Below are 24,002 nucleotides of genomic sequence, written 5' to 3' on the forward strand. Positions count from 1 at the left end.
ACCAAAAAAAAGACACACAATCATCATTTAATGGTGATAGCTGGGATGATTAGGTGAGCATATTTAACGCGAGTCAAATTGATAAAAAAGAAAATAGAAAATGAAACAAGTTGACCAGGTTAATTTAATCGCCTAAAATATCTGTGAGGCCGCCAATAATTAACTGAATTGCAATCGACTTCACTCATATATAGTTTTATGATTTCCATTTAAATTTAAATATTCATACAGCAAGATAGTGTTCGAATTTGGTTATGTTTGAAGTTCATTGATATTATATGTTTATAGATCCGCTTTAATATTTGGAGATACAGAGGAAAAGGTGGGTTAAGCCCGATATAAAAAGTTCGATTAGCCCAAATCAAAAAAATTCAAAGACTAATATGGAGTTTGAGGAGCAGGATGTGATCGACATCGATCCAGAGGAATATCCACCATTTTCAGATGAAGAGGATGAGGATGAGGAGGTTGGCGTGGCTGAGGCTGACGGAGAGACAGAGGGTGGCAAGGATGGGGCTGACGAGTATGTCAAGGGTGAGGCCGGTCTAGGCGGGAACAAACGTTGTCGGTTGGGGGTTTGAATTATTACGGGATAGATAAGGAACTACTCCTTCCGTCCACGAAAAATAGGACATATTGTGAATGACACGAGTTTTAATGTGGAATTAATAAAGTAAGAGAGAATTTGTTGAAATCTTTCCTTTTTTAAATGTACTATATTTTTCGTGGACGGAGATTATTGATCTTTCTTTTATATGAAATTTTTTTTTTAAGTATCCTTATTTACTTGAGAAGACTTTCATTTTACCATCTATGAAGGTGGTGTTCGGTTTACAAGATAAAATAATACTAAAATATAATCTAGGATTGAGTTGTAAGATTATTTTAGTCATATGTGGTTAGTTAACATAATTATACATCTAGGATTAAATTGTGTGTTTGAATCTTATAAACCAAACACTCTAAAACTTTAATCTCGGATACAATCTTGCAAACTGAACACCCGAAATATAATAATTTTATTGTAAAAAAGCTATCACAATCCCTAATCACAATATAGGGTTGTTTTATATACCAAACTAATTTTAAAAGCTAAACACCAAACACATCATTATAAAACAACGTGGAGTTCATTACAATTTTATTTGTAGTTCATTATAGGGAATTCAAAGATTTAAAAACAATGACATCATCTAGCATAATATAAAGATCTGAAGTTCATTATAAGTTTGTTATTAGTTCATTATAATGAACTTCAGGTTGTCTTTTAATGATGTTGTTCGGCGTTTAAGTTTTAAGACTAGTTTGGTATTGATCACAGTCCATAGACCAATAGGAAAACGGAGTGGTTTAACATAATTAAGTGAAAATTTTCTTATTATTCTTGTTTTTATTTGATAATAAGATTTTATTGTTTGAAAATGTGTTTTGATTTTCTCCAACAAATCTCAAAATTTTATTAAGTGAAGGAGACGTTCGGCGTGGAAGATTCTTTTTTGCTGTAACTATCGTCGTCATAAAGAAACGCCTCAAGTAACATGGGACGAAGTAAAAATTTCCACGTCATTAGATTTCCAATGCTTCCAGGGTTTGAACTTTTTTCATTAAATTAGGAAATGTATTTGCTTCTTTTCAATTAATGAATGAATGAATTAAAATCTACTATCCAATAGCAGAGTTGGTACTTGGTAGTGATGGATGCATGATCATAGAGATTGCTTTCACGTGATTTTTATCTGCAAAAGCATAATGCACAGACTGATCAGCCAACCACATGATTGTTAATCTTACTATTTTTTTGCTAAACTCGTGCAATCAATTATATAGGGCTTGTAGATTCCATCTTTGATTCAAAATTTTATGATTGTTTCATCTATTCAATTGATGCATGTCCAAATGTGTAGGGGTGGTGGTGGGGATCAAATAATACTTGGAGCATCCCCAGCAGTGGTGGTGGGGATCAAATAATACTTGGAGCATCCCCAGCAGTTGAGCGCAGCCGTCCGCCCGTCCGTGCCAGCGGCGCGGCATCTGCTGCTCGCCGCTGCGCTCTTGCAGCTGGCACGGCGCTGCTCGATGCATCGAGCACGTCCGTGCCAGCGAGCAGCCCACGTGTCAGCCGTCCATTGTCGTTGGCAATTTGAATTTTTTTAAAAAAAATTGGATTTTAATTAAAAAATTCGATTAAAAAAATTGGATTTTAATTAAAAAATTCGATTAAAAAAATTGGATTTTAATTAAAAAATCCGATTAAAAAATATTTTCACACTTCCCAAAAAATTATATCCATTTTCTACCCACTTTTAATTTATTTTTCAATTTTTTCCCCAAAAATACACATTTTCATCTATAAATACCCCCACTTCCACACCAAAAATTCACAACATACTACACAATTCTCATCTAAATTCTCTCATTTCTATTCTTACAATTCTCAATCTTTCTTTCACTCTTACAACAAAACAATGTCCGGCTCCGGCGAGGAAGGAAGAAGGCGGCGGCCAACCGCCGTCGCACCGCGACTCTATCCGCCCCCGCTCCCTATGTGCCACCTCAACCCCCCACCAACTCGTTGTGGGGGATTTTGGCCCAACTCAATTTGGCTGATAGATCAACTATGACCCCCGAGCAACTTCGATGTATGTGGCGATGATACGGTGTCTCCAAAAAACGTTGGGGGTAGAGCCGGATGAATAGTCATCCACGGGGGTAATTTTTATTTTTTAGGGGTTTAATTATGTAATTTTTAAATTTTTTGTAATTTGTAATATTTTTCAGGGTATTTTTAATGCATTTTAATTTTGTGGAAATATTTTTATTTAAATTGAATAATAGAATGGTGGGACCTTTGAGCTTGTCCTTGCAGAAGAGCACGGATGTGGGTGTTGTGCTCTTGTCTAATAGCAGGGAGTAAAAGTGGGACCGGACACACATCCGTGCTCGTTGGCAAGAGCACGGATGTGGATGCTCTTACTCATGTTCTAACAAAGAATGATTAGAGCATCCACACGATAGGACGCCCTATAGTCCGCCCTATAAGGCGCCCTATCCTACGCCACATCAACATTTTATCCTCCAACCCATCTATCTGTAGTGGGGCGCCCTATAGCCCGTCCTATAGTTTTAACTACTACTATTTTGTATTTATTTATTTTTTATATTTATAAATATGTCAATAAGCAAAATAAATATAAAAACACCACAATTTAAAGACAAACCCTATTGTTAGTATTGATTTTTTATTTTTTTTATATTTTATATTTGCAAATATGGAAAATCGTCGGAATTCATTCTTGAATTTAGAGAAAAATTGAGATGGGAGAAGAGACTGAAGTGAAAGATGTGAAATGAAGTAAAAAATGGTGATATATATTGAAGAAAATATTTAAAAAATAAAAAAAGGAAAATGTGTTGCATCGTCCGGACCCCCGCAATGGGGCGGAGGATAGGCCGGAGGATGCGAAAATTGACTGATAGGGCGCGGGCGATGGATAATGCGCAGAGGATAGGGGGAGCATCGTCCGCACACCTACAGTGGCGGACGATAGGGCGGATGATGCATCGGGCGGGCTATCCTCCGCCCCACTGTGGATGCTCTTAGTCACATTATGGTAGTATGCAAGAGTGGATATATAAATAAACTCTAATAGGGCTATATTTTCAAAATACTTTTACATAATTATATATATAAAATACAAATAATTTTAAAACTTATATAAAAAGTTTAAAAATTGAATTCAATAGGGGATGAAACCCCTTCCCCACTCTCCATGTAGGTCCCCTTGTCCGCCCGTACACGATTTTTTTGTTACTTTTTTATAAAAATTTAAAATAAAATTGCAAAGATAAAGAATGCTCGATTAGGTTAACAATAAGGTACTCTAACAATAACTAAAGTTATCTAGTAGAATTAAAGTCTAATGTGTGGACAGTCACATTGTGCCAGCATAGTTTTATTGTTTAATGAATGACCGTTGTTATCTCATACTAGCTCAATTAGTTTGGTGAGACAGCATAGTTTTTTTGTTTAATGAATGACCATTGTTATCTCATGCTAGCTCAATTAGTTTGGTGAGCTCACTTTTCTTCTTAGACAATTGATGGAGCAATTCAAGTTTGCACCGATAATAGTATTCCCTCCCTTCCCACAAAGATTGTCCCATTTTCCATTTCTGTTCATCCCACAAAATTTGTCTCATTTCACTTTTTACCATTTTTGGTAGTGGACCTCATATTCCACTAACTCATTACTACTCACATTTTATTGTAAAATTAATATATAAAAGTAAGCCACATTCCACTAACTTTTTCAAATTCACTTTTCATTACATTTTTAAAACATGTGCCCGGTCAAAGTGAGACCATCTTTGTGGACGGATGGAGTATATTATTATTCTTGTTGTTATCATTGAAGTCCACATTTACTACATATGTTAACGTGCATGAGTGAATTCTCATTCACATAAAACAATCTATAAAATAACACACTAGCATTCCTCTAATATAGTTTGTAAATCAGACAATGTGCAACAACACAAACCTAGAGCTAACAACTTTTGATAAGACACAATCGCACGCAAACTGAATAGGTTAGTATCGTGTTCGCATCCTTATCGTGCGGCACAACAATTTTGTTGCGTCACATGCTCATGTTGGATCCATGCCACGATAAATCTATGCCATGTTCATGTTCGTATCGTATCATGTTGTGTCGTGTTTGTATCGAATCGATTCTCAACGATAGATGGTAATAGCTAGGTTTTGATTTTGTCACGTCCATATAATAACAATCCAAACCCCCACTAATCCTCATTCAAACTCAACATATTTGAAGAGTAGAACAAAGTAAAAGGTGAGTATGTTTATTTGACGACAAACAAAGAAATATGAAGAAGTAAGTGGTGACAAGACCCCCTGACGATGCGCTATTCACTAGTGTCCAAAACAGCGACGCCCTACCAATAGCATGCGCACATTTCTCTTCTATAATCCTAATAATCCCACCCTCTTTCCAATGCTCCACATTCCATAATTAAATTAAATTAAATTAAATTAAATTAAATTAAATTAAATTAAATTAAATTAAATTAGTTTTGTAGTACTGTATAAAATATTATAGTAGCATCCCATCACCAATTGCTTTAACCTGCATGCCATTTCATGCCAATTGGGCCAAGACAAAATTGTGAATTGAGATAAGAGACAGAATGTTTGTTGTTTTCCCATTTTTCGAGGGAATGTTGGAATATCTTTTTTACTAATTTTAAATACTCCATCATAGTACCATTATAATTCAATCACAAAATCATGACCCCTTGTCCTCTTCCTTTTGCCCCCTCCAATTCCCTCCAAATCGCTACGCTCCAACTCTCTTACAACTAAGAAAGTTAAAGGTAGATAAAGCAAAAGGTGATGGCCTCTCAATTTGGATTTCTCCTCAACACTACAAATCACATATGGGAGAATGATTATTTGGATTTCGGGTCATTTTTCTTTCAAATCTAAATCCTTAGGGGAATTCGAATTTTGCAAGAATATAAATTCGAATAGATCTGAAATATCATAAAAAATGTAAATGAAAATCCAATACTTTTACAACTAAATCTTAGCAAAAAAATGAATTTGAAAACCCAAAAATCCATTTTTAAAAATAATACTATTATTTGAATAAAATATTTTATACCAAAATTTTAATAAATTTTATATATACTGAATATAATTTGGCCTTTTGGTTTATCTTAGTTTTAGAAAAGTCATCCGAATTGAAAAAATCTATATTTTGAAAACAGATCTGACCCAAAATTTGAAAAATGAAAACCCGATTTAATATTAATTTGGTTTGGTCCAATTCGATTATTTGGACTACGATATTTTGCTCACCCATAAGAACATATATATGAAGAGTGGAGTAAAAAATATTAAGTTTTGCGTGCATTCTATCAATACATAATGTAGCATTGATTTGTTTGAGTGATACAACAATCAATGGATATAAGATTGTTAGACAGATATGAATAATTGACCTAATGTAGCTGTACACCATTTATTTTAGTGGATTACGTTGTGACGGAATAGAGCAATTGTGCAAATTGAGACTAACAGAAACGTAAAGAGACACAAAATTTACGGGGTTCACCAACGTTGTATTGGCTATGTCCACGAGCAAGAAACGGAGAACAGATTGTATTCAGATTACAGAGTTATGTGTCATACTTCTGTATAAATAGGCACACAGACGATGGACTAGGCCCAATATAACAATTAGGGCATAAAACAGAAACATATCATAGCGTCGGGCGGGGGGTGCCTCCGTTTGACTAGCGGAAAACTATACAGATTTAAGACATACTAACAGATTACTTATTAAATTTGAACGTGATTAAATGTGTAGAAATAATGATGAATGATATTTTATCCATATACCTTATCACACAATTAAAGTACTAGAGTAAGGCAAGTTTATTTGTTGAAAAGTGAACAATATCCAAACTAAAGAGTTGGGACAATGTTAGCATAGTTCTTCCAAACACATGATTCCATATTGTGCTAGTTTTGGTAGTTTGTCACAAACCATTCATCCTCTAACCTCTCCCCACCAAACACTAGCCAAGATTGGGGTCTCGTACTTTTCCCCTTGGCTTTCCCACTTCTTCTCTTTTCTCGAAAAACTCCAAAACCTTTTATTTTCAAAACAAAAAAAGCCACCCCACCTCCCATGCGCAACCAACCCTCCCAATATAAATGGACACCAACCTCTCCAATTCATTCATTCATTCATTCATTCCAAACAAACACTCCTTACAATGATGAGCCAAGGCACGAACCACGGCGGCGGCCTCTCGGTGGTCCCTCTACTTCTGCAGGAGCGTTTCCGACAGCTGCAAATCATGAAAGAGATGAGAGAGGAGAGAGAGTTAGTTAGAATGTTGTTACGTAGGAGTAGTAATTATAACAACTACTGCTTTGGAGAGCAGACGATGCTCCCTCCAGCGAAGCCGCAGTGCCAGCTGGCGCTGTCGCTGTGGCCGGATTGGAGGGGGGAGGAGGGGAGGAGCTGGCCGAGGATGGGTGCTTCGAAGAAGTCGTTGTCGTGCTTTGGTGAGCAAGACACGGCTTGTGATATCGATACTTCTCTTCATCTGTGATTTAGTTTTGTGAGTTGATAGGGTTTGGTTTTCTAGTGCATGTTGTGTTGTAATCGCATGAAGGGTACTAGCACCACAAATGTTATACGACTCTCATAAATCGTGTTTTCAAATTCGTCTACTTCACGGCATTTTATTATAATTAAGGAAAAGGAAATAATTAACGAGGTTGAGTATTAAGATGTTTTTGGTAAAAGAAACAAAATTCATGAAGAAGGATATACACATGGCGTGGTGTTCTATAAATGTCACATAAGTTATTCGTGTAACACCACGATCCACTATTATATCAACTACTAATATTTTAAAATAAAATATTACTTTACTTTTATTTCAAAAATAAAAAATTTGCTAAAAATGGGCACACAAATTAAAGAAAGTGGAGTACTCCGGAATTCGGGATAAAAGTGGCGGCAACTAGAGGTCTCCAAACCAAACCGAACCGGCCCGGAACCGTCACCGGCGGTTCCGAACCGGAACCGGAACCGTCACCGGCGGTTCCGAACCGGAATCGGAACCGTCGGCGGCGGTTCGAACCGGGACCGGAACCGCCCGAACCGCCGGGCCGGTTCAGGTTTGCAGAATTTGAAGAACCGTAACCGGCGGTTCCGAACCGCCGGTCTCGCCGGAACCGCCGGTTCGGCGGTTCCCGACACATTTTCAGGCCTACTTCCTAGCCTTTTCAGAAACCGCTCCCACGGCCGCCGGTTTGGTCAGAAACCGTTGACGGAAATCGCCGGTTTCGGCCGAAAAACCGCCGGTTCCGACGGTAAACCGGCGGTTCGGCCGTTTTTTTCAAATATTAATTTTTTTTAATCACAATTTTCCCCTATAAATACCCCTCCTCCTCTTCATTTCTACTCATCCCATTCTTGTGTTAATAAGAATTTCTCTCTCAATCTCAATTTCTCTATTCTCCATCCTCATTCTCTCAAGTTGCTTACGTTATTTGCGCTCATACTTTACTCTCACGTTGTTCACGTTAACATCTTCACACAATCACACTACTCTCTATTCTTCACTTTCAATTTCCATAAATATTTATATCATGTCTTCATCTCGTCGTGGTGGTGATCGGGGCAAGGGAATTGCCCAAGATCAAAGTCAAAGTGATACTCGTCGTCGACGTGCCCCTTCTAGAGCATAAGTTGCGGAGGAGGTGGGAAGGCTACCCACTCTTCGAGCTCAAGTAAGTTATAATATGTTTTAATTTTTTGTTAATTCATTTTTATTAAATTCATAATTTCATTTTTCAACATCTATGTGTCTATGTGTTTTATTTTTGTGTTAGTATTTTTACTTAGTTGTATAATTTTGTAGGAGGAAGAAGATCGAAATGCGGCATTGTTACTTGCCCTCGCCGACGACGACCAACAAGGGGGGCATTCACATTCGGCTTCGCGTTTCGAGTACGATGTGAATCTATCGTCGGACGAAGGCGATGATGGATCGCATCAATTCCCCCCTTCTAGCACCGGCCAAGTTGGCGACAATGATGAGGAGGAGGCCAATCCTCCTCCTTCCGCAGGACGACAAAAGAAAAAGATGCCTCCCAAGTTGAAATCCGAGATTTTCACCAAACATTTCATGAAGGTCCCGGTGGTAATTTCAAATCCTAATGATCCGACCACTACCATGGAGACAAGTGAGTTCAAAGCATATTGCAACTATTGCGATAAAGTCTATCCATTTGTTATCGGTGGGGGATATGGTACTCTCCATCGCCATTTGAAGTCAAAACACCCCGTGGAATATGGGCATACTAAGTCCCAAAGCCAAATAAACTTCCCCGCCGGCTCATCGTCTCAAACAGGTACGCAGCTATTTAAATATGATCCGAAAAATGTTACCAATGCTATGGTAAAATGGGCGGCAATGTAACATTTGCCATTCAATTTTTTTAATGACAAAAAATATGAAGTTACTATGCAAACCGCTTTTAATGTTGCTACAAAGAGAATTCCCCCCTCTATTGCTCAAAGATCTAACAACCGTCAGTTTTTTGACAAAAAACGAGAGGTTGGAAAATTCCTCTCCACCTTGGGTCACAAAGTTAATATTTGCTCCGATGTGTGGACGAATTCTTTCCAATGAAATTCTTACATGGGAATTTCATGTCATTTTATAGACAATAGTTGGTCTTTAAATAAACGTTTAATTGGTTTTAGACAATTTCCTTCCCCACACACCGCACAAGCAATTGCATCTTTAATTATTCAAGTTTTGAATGAGTATGAGTTATGCAACAAGATATTTTCGGTTGGTTTTGATAACGCAACCGCTAACACCGCAAGTATAGCCGATTTAATTGCGGCTTGCTCCCCGGTAATAAGTGGTAAGTATTTTCACCAATGATGTATTTGTCATATTTTAAACTTATGTGTACAAGATGCTTTGTCTCTATGGCAAATACATATTCAACCTATTACTACAGCTGTATCCTTGATCCACGGGAAGCCTCAAATTGGCATGGCGTGGAAGAAGTATTGCCACTCGAAGAAAATAAGGTACACAACTTTTACTTTAGACGTGTCTACTAGATGGAACTCCACATATGATATGTTGCAATCTACATTGGAGCATATAGAATATTTAGTTGATTTTTATAGAACTTACCCTGTTGATGATTTATATCTAACATCTTCTTGTTGGGATCAAAGCATGAGCTTGTTTAAGTTATTCAAAGGTTTTCGAAATGCCACTATTGAGTTATCGGGTGTGTATTATTGCACATCCGTTCGTGTTTTAGAACATTGCATGATCATATCACTTGGTTTTAAAACTGCAATGAAAAATTCCACAAACAATCTTGAGTTAATGTGTGTTTTATATTATATGGTTGAAAAATGGCTCAAGTATTTCAACGAGATCCCCACGGTTTTTTTGCTTGCCAAAGTTTTGGATCCAAAGTGGAAACTAGTTGGTACTTTCAAAATTTTAGAATTTTATTACAACAATTTGGCTTCTATTGATCTTGAACCACTCCGAGCTTTGCAAACTGACGAGGACGACGACAACTACATAAACCTAGCCCAAACATTCCAAATAAACATCCCCCACCTCCCAAGCCTCCAAAGAAGTTTTGAGTTCGACTTGCGGGCTCTCTTTCACGATTACGAAGCCAAGTACAACCGTACCCACCAAGTGAGACCTAGACCCCCCCTATCAAACACATAACTTTGGCTTCTTCCAAGTTGATGACCCCGACGCCCAATCCCAATTGGCAGACCTATACGGCTTCAGCAGTGGAGGAAGGACGGCAAATTCGACAAGTGAGTTAGACTTATATTTTGACTCACACTTTTCATTCAATGAGGAAGAAGGAGGTCCCGTTCCCCAACAAATCGACGTCCTAGATTGGTGGGGATCACACGATAAAGATTTTCCTATCCTTGCATCAATGGCCAAGGAGATCTTTTCGGTTCTGGCTTCCACTGTCGCCGTCGAGTCCGCCTTTAGTGTTGGAGGCAACGTCTTGGACGACAGAAAAAGTAGACTCACCGGGCAAAATATGGAAGCCACCATGTTACTTGATGATTGGTGCTCCGCCGAAATTAGAGACCAATAACCGGATTGGAACAATAAAGTAGTACAACCCGACCAAGACTACTTCCCCGACGAAGAAGAGTAGGCGCGCCGCCAATTCCTCCGATCAAGCCAAATAGGTAAGTAAGGTAAGAGAACTACGTGGACTTTGATTCCAAAATGCAATTGAGCATTGAGGATACGTAGGCATCTCAACTTAAATTTTAAATTTAAGTTGAGCTCGAGTCATTTTCCTTTATTTTTTTTTCTCCCCTTTGTTTCGAATATGTAATTTGTAAATTGTAATCAAGACTTTAGGTCTTTTGTAATTTTTAATTTTTAAGTTGTAATTTGTAAATTTTAAGTTGTAATTTGTAATTTTAAAGTTGTAATTTGTAAATTTTAAGTTGTAATTTGTAATTTGTAATTTACAATTTTAAAGTTGTAATTTGCAATTTTAAAGTTGTAATTTGTAATTTTGAAATTGTAATGTGTATCAATAAAATTGCATTTGTACATCGTTTTATTCTAATTTTATTTATGCAAATATATTTACATTTTTTACTTGAATTTCAAATTTACAATTAAAAAAAAAATCGAACCGCCGAACCGGACGAACCGGCCCGGAACCGGATTTGCACGGCGGTTCCGGCGGTTCACGGTTCACGAACCAGAACCGCCGAACCTTGGCCGGGCCGGTTCAGGTTCATCCAAATCTTGAACCGGAACCGGCGGTTCCGAACCGTGAACCGCCGGTTCCTGAACCGTGGTGACGTCTAGCGGCAACACGTAAAATTGTTTTTACATGTTTGAGGACGTATTTTAAGAAAAATAAAAATATTAAATTAAATAAGTTTGTAGACATGAGTTTCATTTATATATATTAATTTTATAATAAAATATAGTAAAATAAATTGGAGGATAGTATTAGTAATAGTAGTAGGAGTAAAGTATTACTCCTCTGGTCTCGTAATAAGCGAATATTTTTCATTGTGAGTTATTTTCATTTTAAGCAAAAAATCATGTCTTTTACTTTATTTTTCCACCTATTTTATTTTTTTCATTCATCTACTTTTTTCTTTTTACATACTTTTCTCTCCTCACTTTAACTCTTTAAATACCAATTTCTTAAATCTTGTGCCAAAAGAAGTGGCTCGCTTATGATGGGACGAAGGGAGTACAAATAAAAAAAAATGTTGATATGTTACGTAGGATAGCCGTGCCCACCTTGTTGTTTGACGACGAAGTCATACTTAGTATTTTTGTTTTAAATAGTAGTAATAGATTGGGTTCAACTTACTGCCAATACCAAAAAATATATGTGAACTTTTTTGAAAGTGAAATAAAGAAGGTATGTAAATACTACTTTCTCCGTTCCGTTCCTTGTTAATTGAGTATTTTTTTAGTATGGAGTTTAAGAATAGTATGCTAGTTCACGAGGATTAACCCTTTAAATGGATATCATCAAGGTCTTGGAATTCTATTTCAGTTAGTAGAGTCTGTAGTAGTACTATGTTTTTGACTTTCTAGTGTAAACATATTTAATTAAAGTACTATATTTTCATCTCTTAATTGGGTGGAAATAATTATAAAATAAACTAAAGTACTAGTAGTATATAAAAGTTAAATCGGGGAAAAAGATGAAAGCAAATTTAAAAATTGAATCCGATACTTGGAAGGGGGGTATCCTAGAGGAGAAAGCACAAAAAACTAAATTAAATAGGAAAACGTCATTTGGCAGTTGGCCCTAGTTAAATATATCAATTCAAATTTTGGACTATAGGCATCATGTCGAAAATGTTTTTGAATGTCAATTATGGAGTATCAATTAAATTAAATGCTTACGAATATCTTTTCCCCTTTTCATAATAATACCAACAATTTACAATATTTTACAATTACACTTATGAAGTAATATTCAAAATAAAGTATTATAGTTAATTCCACTTATAAAATAAAAAAAAATAACGGGAAATAAACGAACAAAAGTCAACACAGAGAATAAGGTTGAGGTTGACAAAGTCTTCAAGCCAGAACAGCACCGCGAAATGCTCTGCTGCGTTAGGGTTTCTACATTTCAACGGGAATAAATCCTAACTCTTCAATTCCGGTGGAGTTTTAATTTTGTTTCTTCCGAATTTCTATACGCAGGTAAACTCTGATTCTTAATTTCAATACTTGCTCCTCGATTTCATTTTGCTGGCTCTAGATATTGCTTTTTGAATTCTGTTGCCCGATTGAATTGATTATTGCTTTGGAGATTTCTTTTGTTCATCTTATTTTTTTGTCATTTTCAACTCTTATATCGCTTCTGTTATCCCAAGTAAGTAATTTGCAAGCTTTTTATGTAAATTAATTATTAGATGTTTAGTAATTTAAAATTGTTATGTACTAAGAGAACTCGGTTCGATAGGAATTTCTGTAACGCTGAAAAATGACTCGGACCTTACACAGGCCGATTAAGTTTGCCTTGTTTTCTTATTTTTAGTTTTGGTGTTACACTGGCTCATGTTGTTGTAGGTATTGAGAAAATATGTTAATTTTTTTTTTGGGATGGAGAAAAATGTCTTCTTTTATGAATTGATAGACTACTCTGTTTCCGATTACCCTAATTCAAAATGTGGGGTCAAACCCAGAAATCCATATAAAGTGCAGAATAGTAAGATATGGAGACAAGAATCTTGACTTAGAAACCCAAATCAGAAAAACCACTAGACTGTTGTCCATAAAAGTCGACTATGTAAATAACAGGGGTACAAAAATCTCACTAAACATCAGATAGAAAATCATAAAAATATTGCAAGTTTAATGTAACCTATAGGAAAGAGCTACTATTTTATGATGGAAAGTTTTCACTTTTCGTTAAGTTTACTGACTGAAAACTCTCCCATGATCTTACTTTCATACCCAGTTATTCTTGGTAACATGCAGTTTAGTTGATAACAAATTTCTTTCGTTGTTAAGGCTATATAAGCATCTGCACAAGCAAGTCTCGTAGGCAGGGTGGTGGCTATCAAATTTGATTGCCTCTTCTTTGCTGGAAGACTTGTGCATGCTTGCTACTGTTTAATTCATTTTCTTGTTGCACTAAATTCATATAAATCTTGTATTTCAAATTTGAGATAATGAAGCTCGGGCTCTTAAATCCACTTGGGTTTGTATCTATACACGTTTATACCAGATATTTGCTTACAGTGTTTACTTGAATGCATAGCGAGAAGTGTTGTTTCATTTCAGTTGTTAAAATATGGATCTAATATTTTCCTTCAACTTATTTTCAGTTTCATGAGATTGCTCTAACTTCCAAACCTACACTTTGATGCCAAAATTTAAAATTTACTAGTAGTTAATTAAAAACGTTCACTATGCCACGATGGCTAGAACATTGCAATTTAGTAGTCATCTCATATTGTGCTCCAATTTTATATCTGCAGGAGTCCAGATCGTTAAGGGCATCTTCAAATGGGGACATCCTCTGGAGCTCATAACAATGACCAATCGTCAATGCTTCCTCCTCGGCAACAGCCACGGTCTGGAGGAGGTGGGCTTCAGACATTCCTCCCCTTGGTGTCTTCAGATGCCTATGGATCTTCAAATCATCATGAGCGCGGCCCAAATTCTGATCAGGTCCGTGAATCCCCATCTGAAAGTGCTGGTTCCAGAGAAACTTGGCCTGCAGCTGATGCTTTGGTAGCAAAGAGACTGGAGAAAGAAAAAGAAAGAGAGAATGGTTTCCCAGAGCAGTCTGTCATGCATCATATTGCCAGTTCAGATAAGTTGTCTCTCATGGATGTAGCTAGAGAAAGAGTGGAAACTCTAGCAGAGAAGATGCAAAATCTTCCAGATGAGTATCTCGACAAGTTTAAGTACGAACTTCGGGCCTCTCTTGAAGGTTTAGGAGGTTCACAGCAGAAAGAAGAGTTCCTATTTTTGCAGAAGATGGTTCAGAGTAGGGGCGATTTGACAGAGAAAACACTTACAATGGCACACAGGGTTCAGCTCGAGATCTTGGTTGCAATGAAGACTGGAATTCAAGCATTTTTACATCCTAGCGTCAGTCTATCACAAGCTTCTCTTATCCACATATTCTTATATAGGAAGTGCAGAAATATAGCATGCGGAAGCACATTACCAGCTGAGGACTGTTCCTGTGAGTTGTGCTCAAGAAGAAATGGTTTCTGCAACCTCTGCATGTGTGTGATCTGCAACACTTTTGATTTTGAGGTCAACACATGCCGCTGGATTGGGTGTGATTCATGCTCTCACTGGACTCACACCGACTGTGCTATTCGAAATGGACAGATTAGCATGGGTCCTTGTGTTAAAAATGGGTTGAGCTCAGCGGAGATGCTCTTTAGGTGCCGAGCTTGCAACCGAACATCTGAGTTGTTTGGGTGGGTGAAAGATGTCTTTCAGCAATGTGCACCAAGCTGGGATAGGGATGTTTTGATTAGAGAGCTTGACTATGTAAGTAGAATTTTCCGCGGGAGTGAGGACTCGAGAGGCAGGAAATTACTATGGAAATGTGAAGAGATTATACAGAAATTGAAAATTGGGGCAGCAGATTATAAAGTAATCTTGATGTTCTTTCAAGGTAGAGAGAGCTTTACTAATGCCATATTACATTTATGCTCATTGATTACAATTAATTTTATGTATCTCCTTTCTCGTTGGTGTTAACCGTGCTCAAAATATTGTTTCTTTAACAGAGCTTGAAGATTCTTTCAAAAATCAAGACAACGAAGATGCTGGAAAGATGCTGTCTCCACAGGAAGCATTCAATAAGACCGCAGAAGTAGTGCAGGAAGCTGTTAGAAAGATGGAAATGGTAGCTGAGGAGAAGATGCAGATGGTGAAAAAGGCTAGGTTTTCGGTCGAGGCTTGTGATCAGGAGCTCAAAGATAAAGAGAGGGAAGTTTCTGAACTGAAGAAGGAGAGGCAGAGGAAGAAGATGCAGATCGATGAGCTTGAGAGTATTGTAAGGCTCAAACAGGCTGAGGCTGATATGTTCGAGATGAAGGCCAATGAGGCCCGCCGAGAAGCTGAGAGGCTGCGCAGAATTGCACTTGCCAAGACTGAGAAGTCGGAGGAGGAGGACTACGCTAGTAGATATCTCAAACAGAGACTGCATGAAGCTGAAGCTGAGAAGCAGTATATTTTCGAAAAGATCAAGCTCCAGGAGAGCTCAAGAGCGCCCCAGAGCAGCGGTGGCGCAGACGAGTCGTCTGAGATGTACAACAAAATCCAAGACCTGCTCAAGAACATGTACAGCACGCCTCCGAAGGCGGACGGTCCATCTAAATTAGGTATTTAAACATTTTACTTGGATGTTTCTATGTGAATGATAGGTTGCTGCACTGATTTATTCATGTGTATTGGTATCATTTGATTATGTTTGTTGTATGTGGTGAGAATTGGACAAGATTCAAGAGTCAAAACAATCAGTTTCGTTTAAGCCTAGTGATTAATACTAGTATTTGAAATGTGGCCATAAACTCAGCCTCATACTACTATACAATATGAAATATTTTTAAAGGAATTGAACAATGTGGAAATTTTAATTGCTGGTGTCAATAAAGATGATGCAATGGTGACCATACTTGTCCGTTTCCGATCTTACCTAACAACCACTCATGCTTTATCATATACCTACTGGTTTTTATTTATGCCCACAATTATATACTACTTCGGTTTAGAATTTCTACCTTTATTTCTCTATTGAGATCCAACGTATTTGAATTTTTAATAGCAAGTTTTCGTGGTGTTGCAAAGATATTGTGCCATGTGTGTGAAATGATAAATGTATATTATTAGCTATAATTATGAGCATGTTATGTTATACATTAGGTGCTCTGACTGCAACTAAAAACAAAAACAAATGTTATACTATAAATCGAACTATTTCATCCTTGTTGATATTGCATGAAATACTAAAAACGTACTACTACTACATGTAAAACAAACTTTGAAAAAATAAAAACTAAAGGTGGATGAATTCATAAATGCCAAAGAAAGGTGGATAGAGAATTATCCTCCCAACGAAGACTTTGCAGCTAACATCAATTAAGGTTGAAAAAATAATCAATTAATGTAAGACTTAGGAATATAAAATTAGGAGTCGTATCGTAGACAAATATTTAATTAGGACTAGGGTCTTAATCCTCAGGTATTTGGGATAATATGTTTCTCCTTTTAATTAATAGGTGGTGTTCGAAAAATCAGGAAAATAAATAAATGAATTATTATTATTATTATTATTATTATTATTATTATTATTTCTATATAAAAAGAGGTTGCACACAATTTTTTGATTTAAGTATTTAGTCGATTAGAAATAAACCCGACAGTCGAAAACAAAACAAATACTCCTATTAATTACAGCCACTTTATTTATTAATCATAATTGCCAAGCTCACCAACTTTGCCATTTCTGCATCTCCATATCTAACTCAATTCACACCAAGAATTGATATTTTTTAGTCTTGATAGTGACACGTCGAATACTCCCTCCCTCTCGTGTCAAACTATTGCTTAATCTAATCATGAATTCCACCACTAGTATCTCACTTAGGACATCCACGGGGCGCCCTAAAGCCCGTCCTATGCACCGCCACGTCAGCATTTTATCCTCCTACTCTTCTACCTGCAGTGGGGCGTCCTATAGGTTTTACTATTGTTTTGTTAATTAATTTAAATGTTTTCGAATCCATTTTATAGCGTAATTTGAGAGTTGAAAAGTGAATCGAAAAGTTATAAATGAAATATGAGGATGGGATATATATAAACAAAATTTTCGAATTAAAAAAAAAATTTAAAACGCATTGCATCGTCCGCGTCGCCCACAGTGGGCGGACGATGCCCTATCGTCCGCGGACTAAGCTTAGGGCGTGGACGACGCATCGTCCGTCGTCCGTGCACCCACAGTGGCGGACATCGGGCGCGCTATCGTCCGCTGCATCGTGGATGCTATTATCTCACTCCAACCACCACCATAAACAAACCCAAATTGCAAAAAAAGAGTCTTTATTATTAGGGCTCTCTTCTTGAATGCTACTTCAGATGTCTGATCTTCCCACATTCAATGTTAATTTTGCTACTATTCATTAAATGCTCCATCAACTCTTGAAATTAGGTATTCCTACGCATTAGGGAAAGCTAAGAGCATCCACAATGGCGGCAAGCGGACCGGCTAGCCGATTCCCGGAGCTGGCCGGTCCGCTCGCCGAACCATTGCAGCCGGCCGAACGCCGATTCTCGAGCGCTGGCCGATGCGCTCGCCGATCGGCTGGCCGATTTTTTAATTTTTTTTATTTAATTTTCGAAACACTATATATACGAGATTTGCACGTCATTTTCATTCGCACCACTTGTTTTAACGAGTTTTCTCTCTATCTTAATTTCTGTACAAGAGCAACAACACGAAATGAGTAGCGCGGGTGGTATTAGTGGTGGTAGTGGTGGGGATGCTGAGGAGTACGAACGGCGAATGAACGAAGAGTTGGAGGCCTATACGTCCCGTGAGATAAACCGGCTGATACAAAGTGCCTTACAGCCGGCGGTACCTCGACCCGTTGTCCACCGCCGAGCAGTGATTGAGTGGGATCACGTAGCTGCACATCAGCGGCTATATGAAGACTACTTCCCACCGGAGCCACGGTTCAACGGCAACCTTTTCAGGCGGCGTTTTAGGATGAGCAGGGCCCTGTTTATGCGTATTGTTGACGCTTTGGAGCGTCGATATATGTGTTTCCGCTTCAGGCACGATGCGGCTGGCAGACCCGGCCACACACCTATTCAAAAGTGCACTGCGACAATCAGGCAGTTGGCCTACGGAGGCGCGGTAGACATGTGGGACAAGTACCTCCACATCGGTGACACGACTGCCCTTGAATGTATGAAGTATTTCTGTCAGGGCGTGGTTGAAATATTCCGTGATCAATACCTTCGAAGCCCTACCCCCGAAGATTGCCAGGAGCTGATGGAGATGCACGGGGAGAAGCATGGGTTCCCGGGTATGTTAGGCAGCATAGATTGTATGCATTGGGAGTGGAAGAACTGCCCCACTGCCTGAAAAGGGTTCTACACGACCGGCTACAAGGGAAAGAATCCCACGATGATCCTCGAGGCCGTAGCTGATTACCGGTTGTGGATTTGACATGAATATTTTGGGGTAGCCGGGTCGAACAACGACCTCAGCGTCCTCAACTCGTCGCCCCATTTCAACGAGCAGTGCCACGGCATCGGTCCGACCATCAGTTTTATCGCCAACGGGAACCAGCATGATATGGGCTACTACTTGGCGAATGGGATATACCCTAGGTGGCCCATATTTGTGAAGACGATCATGTGCGCATCAGATGAGAGGAAGGCCTACTTTGCGGAACGGCAGGAGTCGGCGCACAAGGACGTGGAGCGCGCATTTGGTGTGCTCCAGTCTCGATGGGCGGCAATTAGGTGTCCAACGCGTTTGTGGCATGTCGACTGCATTGCTGATATAATGTACGCCTGTATTATCATGCACAACATGATTGTCGAAGATGAAGGTGTACAACTGACTAGTTGGGCCAACGACGATAATGAAGCCGGTCCAAGCCACGACGTGGCCGCCCCCAACGTACGAAGTGGGGTACCTCACGATGAAGTCGGCCGCCTCCAAGCACATGCCGACGTGCGCCAAGTGGAAGCTCATATTCGACTCCAAAAGGATATAATTGAAGAGTTGTGGGCGCGGAGGACTGCACGACGTTAGTTTTTTTTTTAAATTATGTAATTTCTTTTAATGTACCTTTTTTTAATTTAAATAAAATTATTGCATTTTCCCGTATCTGTGTCGTAAGTTGAATTCCGTATTTTGTGTGATTGTTATTTTTATAATTTTGTTTATTGTGGCTAGCCTATGGCTAGGCTATTGCTTGTCCACATCGAAAGTGGAATATAAAATATTCAAGGATGTCTCTATAAAAGAGAAACAACCAAGAATGAGTTTGTCCCACATCGAAAGTGGAACATAAAACATTCAAGGATGTCTCTATAAAAGATAAACAACCAAGAATGAGTTTGTCCCACATCGAAAGTGGAACATAAATATTCAAGGATGTCTCTATAAAAGAGAAACAAGCAAGAATGAGTTTCATAAAAAAACATTAAATAAAAAAAATAAAAAAACCGCTGGACGATGCGCTCGGCGATCCGGACCCTGAGCGGATCCCCGAGCGCCAAACGATTTTTTTTTTCGGAAAACCGCTAGGCGGTCGCAATGGTTCGCTGAGCGCACAGCCTAGCGCCGTGGCTCGGCTAGGCGGTGCGCTAGGCGCCATTGTGGATGCTCTAAAAGACTTATCTTTGTTGTTGATTTTATGGTAGGACCCCACATCTCCAAACTTGGCACTAGAATAACCCTTAAAAACACCGTTTGATTTAAGAATTTTGCAGATAGTATTTCACAAATATATATTGGAAATATACAGTACATAGGTGGTTGTCTATATAAGTGCTGGGAATGAAGGTAGGTGAAAAAATTTAATTTTAGTATTACTACGTCCTCCCCTTTCTTGACTGTCTTCAGTGTGTGTGTTTTGGGTTTTCTTGCTAGTACAGTTTGTGGGTGTTGTAGCACTGTTTCAAAGTTCCAATCTTGGTAAGAATTAGTGTGTGGAGATGAGTTATCTTGGTGTGGGTGTGAGTCCTGGTAATGTTCCGGTTTTCCACGGCAGCAATCTGAGGGTGTTGGACAAGAGAGTGAGGCTTGCAGAGCTGATTCTGAGGTGTCTGATCTGCGCTCTAGCTGTGGTTTCTGCTGTTCTAATTGGGACTGACACTCAGGTTAAGGAGTTCTTCACTATCAAGAAAAGGGCCAAATTTACAGACATGAAAGCACTTGTGTAAGAGAGATCTTGAGATTGTTATCCACTGATTGATTTTAGAGGCTGGCTTCATCTCATGTGTTTACTAATTTGCGGTGATTTGCAGTTTCTTGGTGGTGGCAGATGGGATTGCGGCGGCTTACTCTTTTTTCCAGCTTGTGAGGTGTGGTGTGAGTATGGTTAGAGGGAGTGTGCTCTTCAACAAGCCCTTGGCTTGGGCCATTTTCTCTGGGGATCAGGTATTCACTTTTCTTACTTCATTTTTATGCAGATTTGTTTCTGTTTCCTCATATGATGATGTTGTTAATTCAAGTATCTAGCTGAAATTCAGCTGCTGAATTAGCTCATTACTGTCTGTTTGTCTTGTTCAAGTTTAGTTTGGCTTGGGAAGAGGGAAAGGATAGGGATTATATAATTTTTTATTTTGTTTAGTTTTTTTATCTTTCTTTTCATGTTTGGATCTTCTTTTTTTAGTTCATCTATAAGCTTGTCTAATTAATAGAAGATCCCATTTGTGGTAGTTTTCTGAGATCCATTCTTGTTGAGATGACAAAAAAGGCAAATTTGTATCCTCTAGTTTTTAAGAAGTCCAATTTTTAAGTTAAAAAAAGCTAAGTTTGAGATAAAGCTTGAACATTATTGGTTGGATTTAAGAATTGCTAAACCAGAAGCTTAACAAATACTACTAGTCAATATTTAACAGTTTAGAATTTGGAGCAAGTTTGTTGGGAAGCAGAGTGAAAATGCAAGAGATTTTTGGGTGAGGATAAAATCCTCTGAATTAGCATTTTGCACTTGTTAGCACACACCATGACTACTAGCCATCCCACTCGTTAGGCAGTGGTGCTTGCCTGATTAACGAACACGACACTTATATAAATGTGGTGTGATTTTTTGGGAGTGAAGTAGGAACATTGGTAGTACGAATTAGCATTTCGCACTTGTTAGCACACATCACGACTACGAGCTACCCCAGTCGTTAGGAATTGGTGCTAGTGAATTTTTGGGAGGGAAGTAGGAACATTGGTAGTATGCGTTGGCTTTGGTTGTAACGTGAGTGATTTGATTCGTCAGGTATTGGCGTACTTGAGCATGGCTGCAGTGGCGGCCTCTGTTCAATCAGCGGTGTTCTCCAAATACGGGCAGACAGAGCTGGAGTGGATGAAGACATGCACAATGTTTGGGAAGTTCTGCAACCAAATCGGAGAAGGCGTGGCCACCTCAATAGTGATGACCCTCTCCACGCTCATCCTCTCGGCTATCTCGGCTTTCAGCCTCTTTCGACTGTATGGAGACAAAGGGAAGGAAAGTGGGAGATGGTAGAACCACTTTGACATCAACATGTCTCTTTGTTTTCTCTCTGAAAACAAGTGAATTAGTGTAGGATTGTTGTTCAGTGTAATCTCTATATCTGTGCTTTGGTTTGTAGTATAATAATTACAATGTTTGTTTTGTATTTTGTGAAGCTTTTCGTTACCAAAGATTATCTATTGTATTCTATTATACTCCTACCTTTTTCATATTATTAAATTATTTATTCACAAAAATTAAATTTATGAACACATTAGAACCAAAAGAACATCCAATGCCTTAATTAGTACTTCTTCCTCGGTCCCAAGGTAATTGAGTCGTTACTTTTTCTCACCCGTTTTGCAAATTTGATGGAGAAATAAATAGTTAATGTGGTTAGATAATAATATACTAGATCGGGCATAGCAAAATTAATAAAAGCCCAGCCTAGCCTAGCCCGCCTCACACATGGGCTTGGTCCGGGCCGGGCCTCATCAGGCGGGTCTGGACCAGGCCAGCCCACTTGACAACTCTATTTAAGACCACTTAATTGCTTTTTTCCCATATACAAATAAAGGCATGGGCAAAAGGGGAAATTATAATATCCGCTTTCGGCCTTTTCCAGAAGAAAAAATAGTTTTTATGATGAATATATCTAATTAATTATAATACTGAAAATGCAAATAGTAATAATTTGGATGAGAAAAAGGTAGTAATAAGTTTTTCCATACAAGCAAAAATAGGAAATTATCATTTAAATCTTATCTTTTAATTAACTTCTACTTAATGATATAATAATACTTTGAAGAGAAAAGGAAAAGGTAGTAATAGTTTTTCTTACAAAAAAAAGGAAAATGTCCTTTGAATTTCAACTTGTGGTTGACTTATAATAGTATAACGGAATCTTGCAACAGTTTTAGAAGATTTTTTAATGTTAATGAACTTCTTTTGCCGGATAAGTCATATATTCTTAAAATATTAAAAATAATTATGATGATAACGCTATATGTGAAAATATTGTATGAAAATTAGTTTGGACATTAATTACAATTTCCATCCTACTCCTAGGTGACATTTACACGTTAAAAAATATTTTCTTAGAAATTAAAATCACCAAAATAGTTAATTTAACAAGAAAATCTTTCTTTTTTCTATAATGAAATCACAACGTATCTTCGAAACATGAAAATTTTGTATAATGCTATTAACTTCTATATGCATGTGACGTCTACATATATATCTTTTCACATTAACTACAAAAGACCTATTTATTGATAAACAAAAAAGAAGAAAATTATTCTACATAAGGCAAAGGTCTCATTTCAACATCTCTTCCCTTGCAAAAAAATCAAATCTTGTTAACATGGTAATCCTCAAACCCCAATTCCATGTTTGTGAAGATTTATTGATTGCAAATTGTAATGGAATTGAAGTATTCTTGCTTGTTAATTGAGAGAATTTCTTCTCATCATACTAAAAAATCTGATTTCTTTTTGCAAAATGGATTATGAAGTTCTTGTGTTGAGAATTGGAATGGTTTTTGTTAGTTGTGTTTGTTTTGTTTTGTAATGAAAGTAGAGTTTGTTGTAGACGGTGTCGAAGAGGGTAGCGGAGAAGAAGGTGGCGAAGTTCGAGAAGAACATAAGCAGAAGAGGAGGGGCTTCCAACAAGACCGCCTTGGAGCCGTCTCACATTGTTCTTATTCTCTTCGTCGTCTTGGCTGTCGCCTCCTGTAAGCTTCCCTGCTTTTCTATTCATTATTCTTCATTTATTTCTATATATCACTGATTAATTAGTTTTATTTGTTGATGTAATTTGCAGTTATCTTCCAAGTGGTGAGAATGGCAATGAATGGTGGAAATCCAGAGCAAGACTCTTGATGTTGATGAAACCCTCTTTGAACTCATAATCTCACTTTTTGTTTGTATTGAGCTACAAATTGGAGCAATAAAATGCTTCTGATTTAAACTAACCATTTATTATCCTTGTTGTTATTTTCATGGAAGAATGCAGATTTGAGTGATTATGATTTCATTATGTTTAGTGTTGTTTTCATTAACACCATGCCTTTCTGGTGTGGTTAAGAGAGTGATTCATGTACAGTTAGTTAGATGAATTAAGAGCTTCTTTCAGAAATTCTACATCTTGACTAAATAATAGATAATGGAAAAACTTGATT

The 24,002-nt window shown here is 37.9% G+C and overlaps 2 protein-coding genes and 1 long non-coding RNA gene across 4 annotated transcripts; all 3 read left to right on the forward strand.

The window, feature by feature from the left end:
• The first annotated feature begins 12,664 nt into the window (after positions 1-12,664).
• On the forward strand, positions 12,665-16,125 carry LOC121775819 (OBERON-like protein). Its single transcript, XM_042172886.1, has 3 exons — positions 12,665-12,821; positions 14,105-15,264; positions 15,380-16,125. Exons 2-3 carry the CDS (start codon positions 14,133-14,135, stop codon positions 15,982-15,984), a joined length of 1,737 nt encoding a protein of 578 aa, XP_042028820.1. The 5' UTR covers positions 12,665-12,821; positions 14,105-14,132; the 3' UTR covers positions 15,985-16,125.
• A 3,985-nt stretch (positions 16,126-20,110) lies between these two features.
• Positions 20,111-22,036, forward strand: LOC121777953 (CASP-like protein 2B1). Of its 2 annotated transcripts, XM_042175296.1 has the most exons (4): positions 20,111-20,175; positions 20,268-20,551; positions 20,640-20,772; positions 21,608-22,036. In XM_042175296.1, exons 2-4 carry the CDS (start codon positions 20,328-20,330, stop codon positions 21,854-21,856), a joined length of 606 nt encoding a protein of 201 aa, XP_042031230.1. In that variant the 5' UTR covers positions 20,111-20,175; positions 20,268-20,327; the 3' UTR covers positions 21,857-22,036. The 2 variants fall into 2 exon arrangements, with proteins under 2 accessions (XP_042031230.1, XP_042031229.1); XM_042175295.1 differs by lacking the exon at positions 20,111-20,175 and having other exon boundaries at positions 20,182-20,551.
• A 1,076-nt stretch (positions 22,037-23,112) lies between these two features.
• LOC121777155 lies at positions 23,113-23,755 on the forward strand. The gene is made up of 3 exons (XR_006045391.1): positions 23,113-23,189; positions 23,414-23,555; positions 23,645-23,755. It is a non-coding gene; the product is annotated as an uncharacterized LOC121777155 (long non-coding RNA).
• Positions 23,756-24,002: the final 247 nt, after the last annotated feature.

The sequence above is a fragment of the Salvia splendens genome, chromosome 18 (genome assembly GCF_004379255.2).
Source record: "Salvia splendens isolate huo1 chromosome 18, SspV2, whole genome shotgun sequence".
Taxonomy (NCBI): Eukaryota; Viridiplantae; Streptophyta; class Magnoliopsida; order Lamiales; family Lamiaceae; genus Salvia; species Salvia splendens.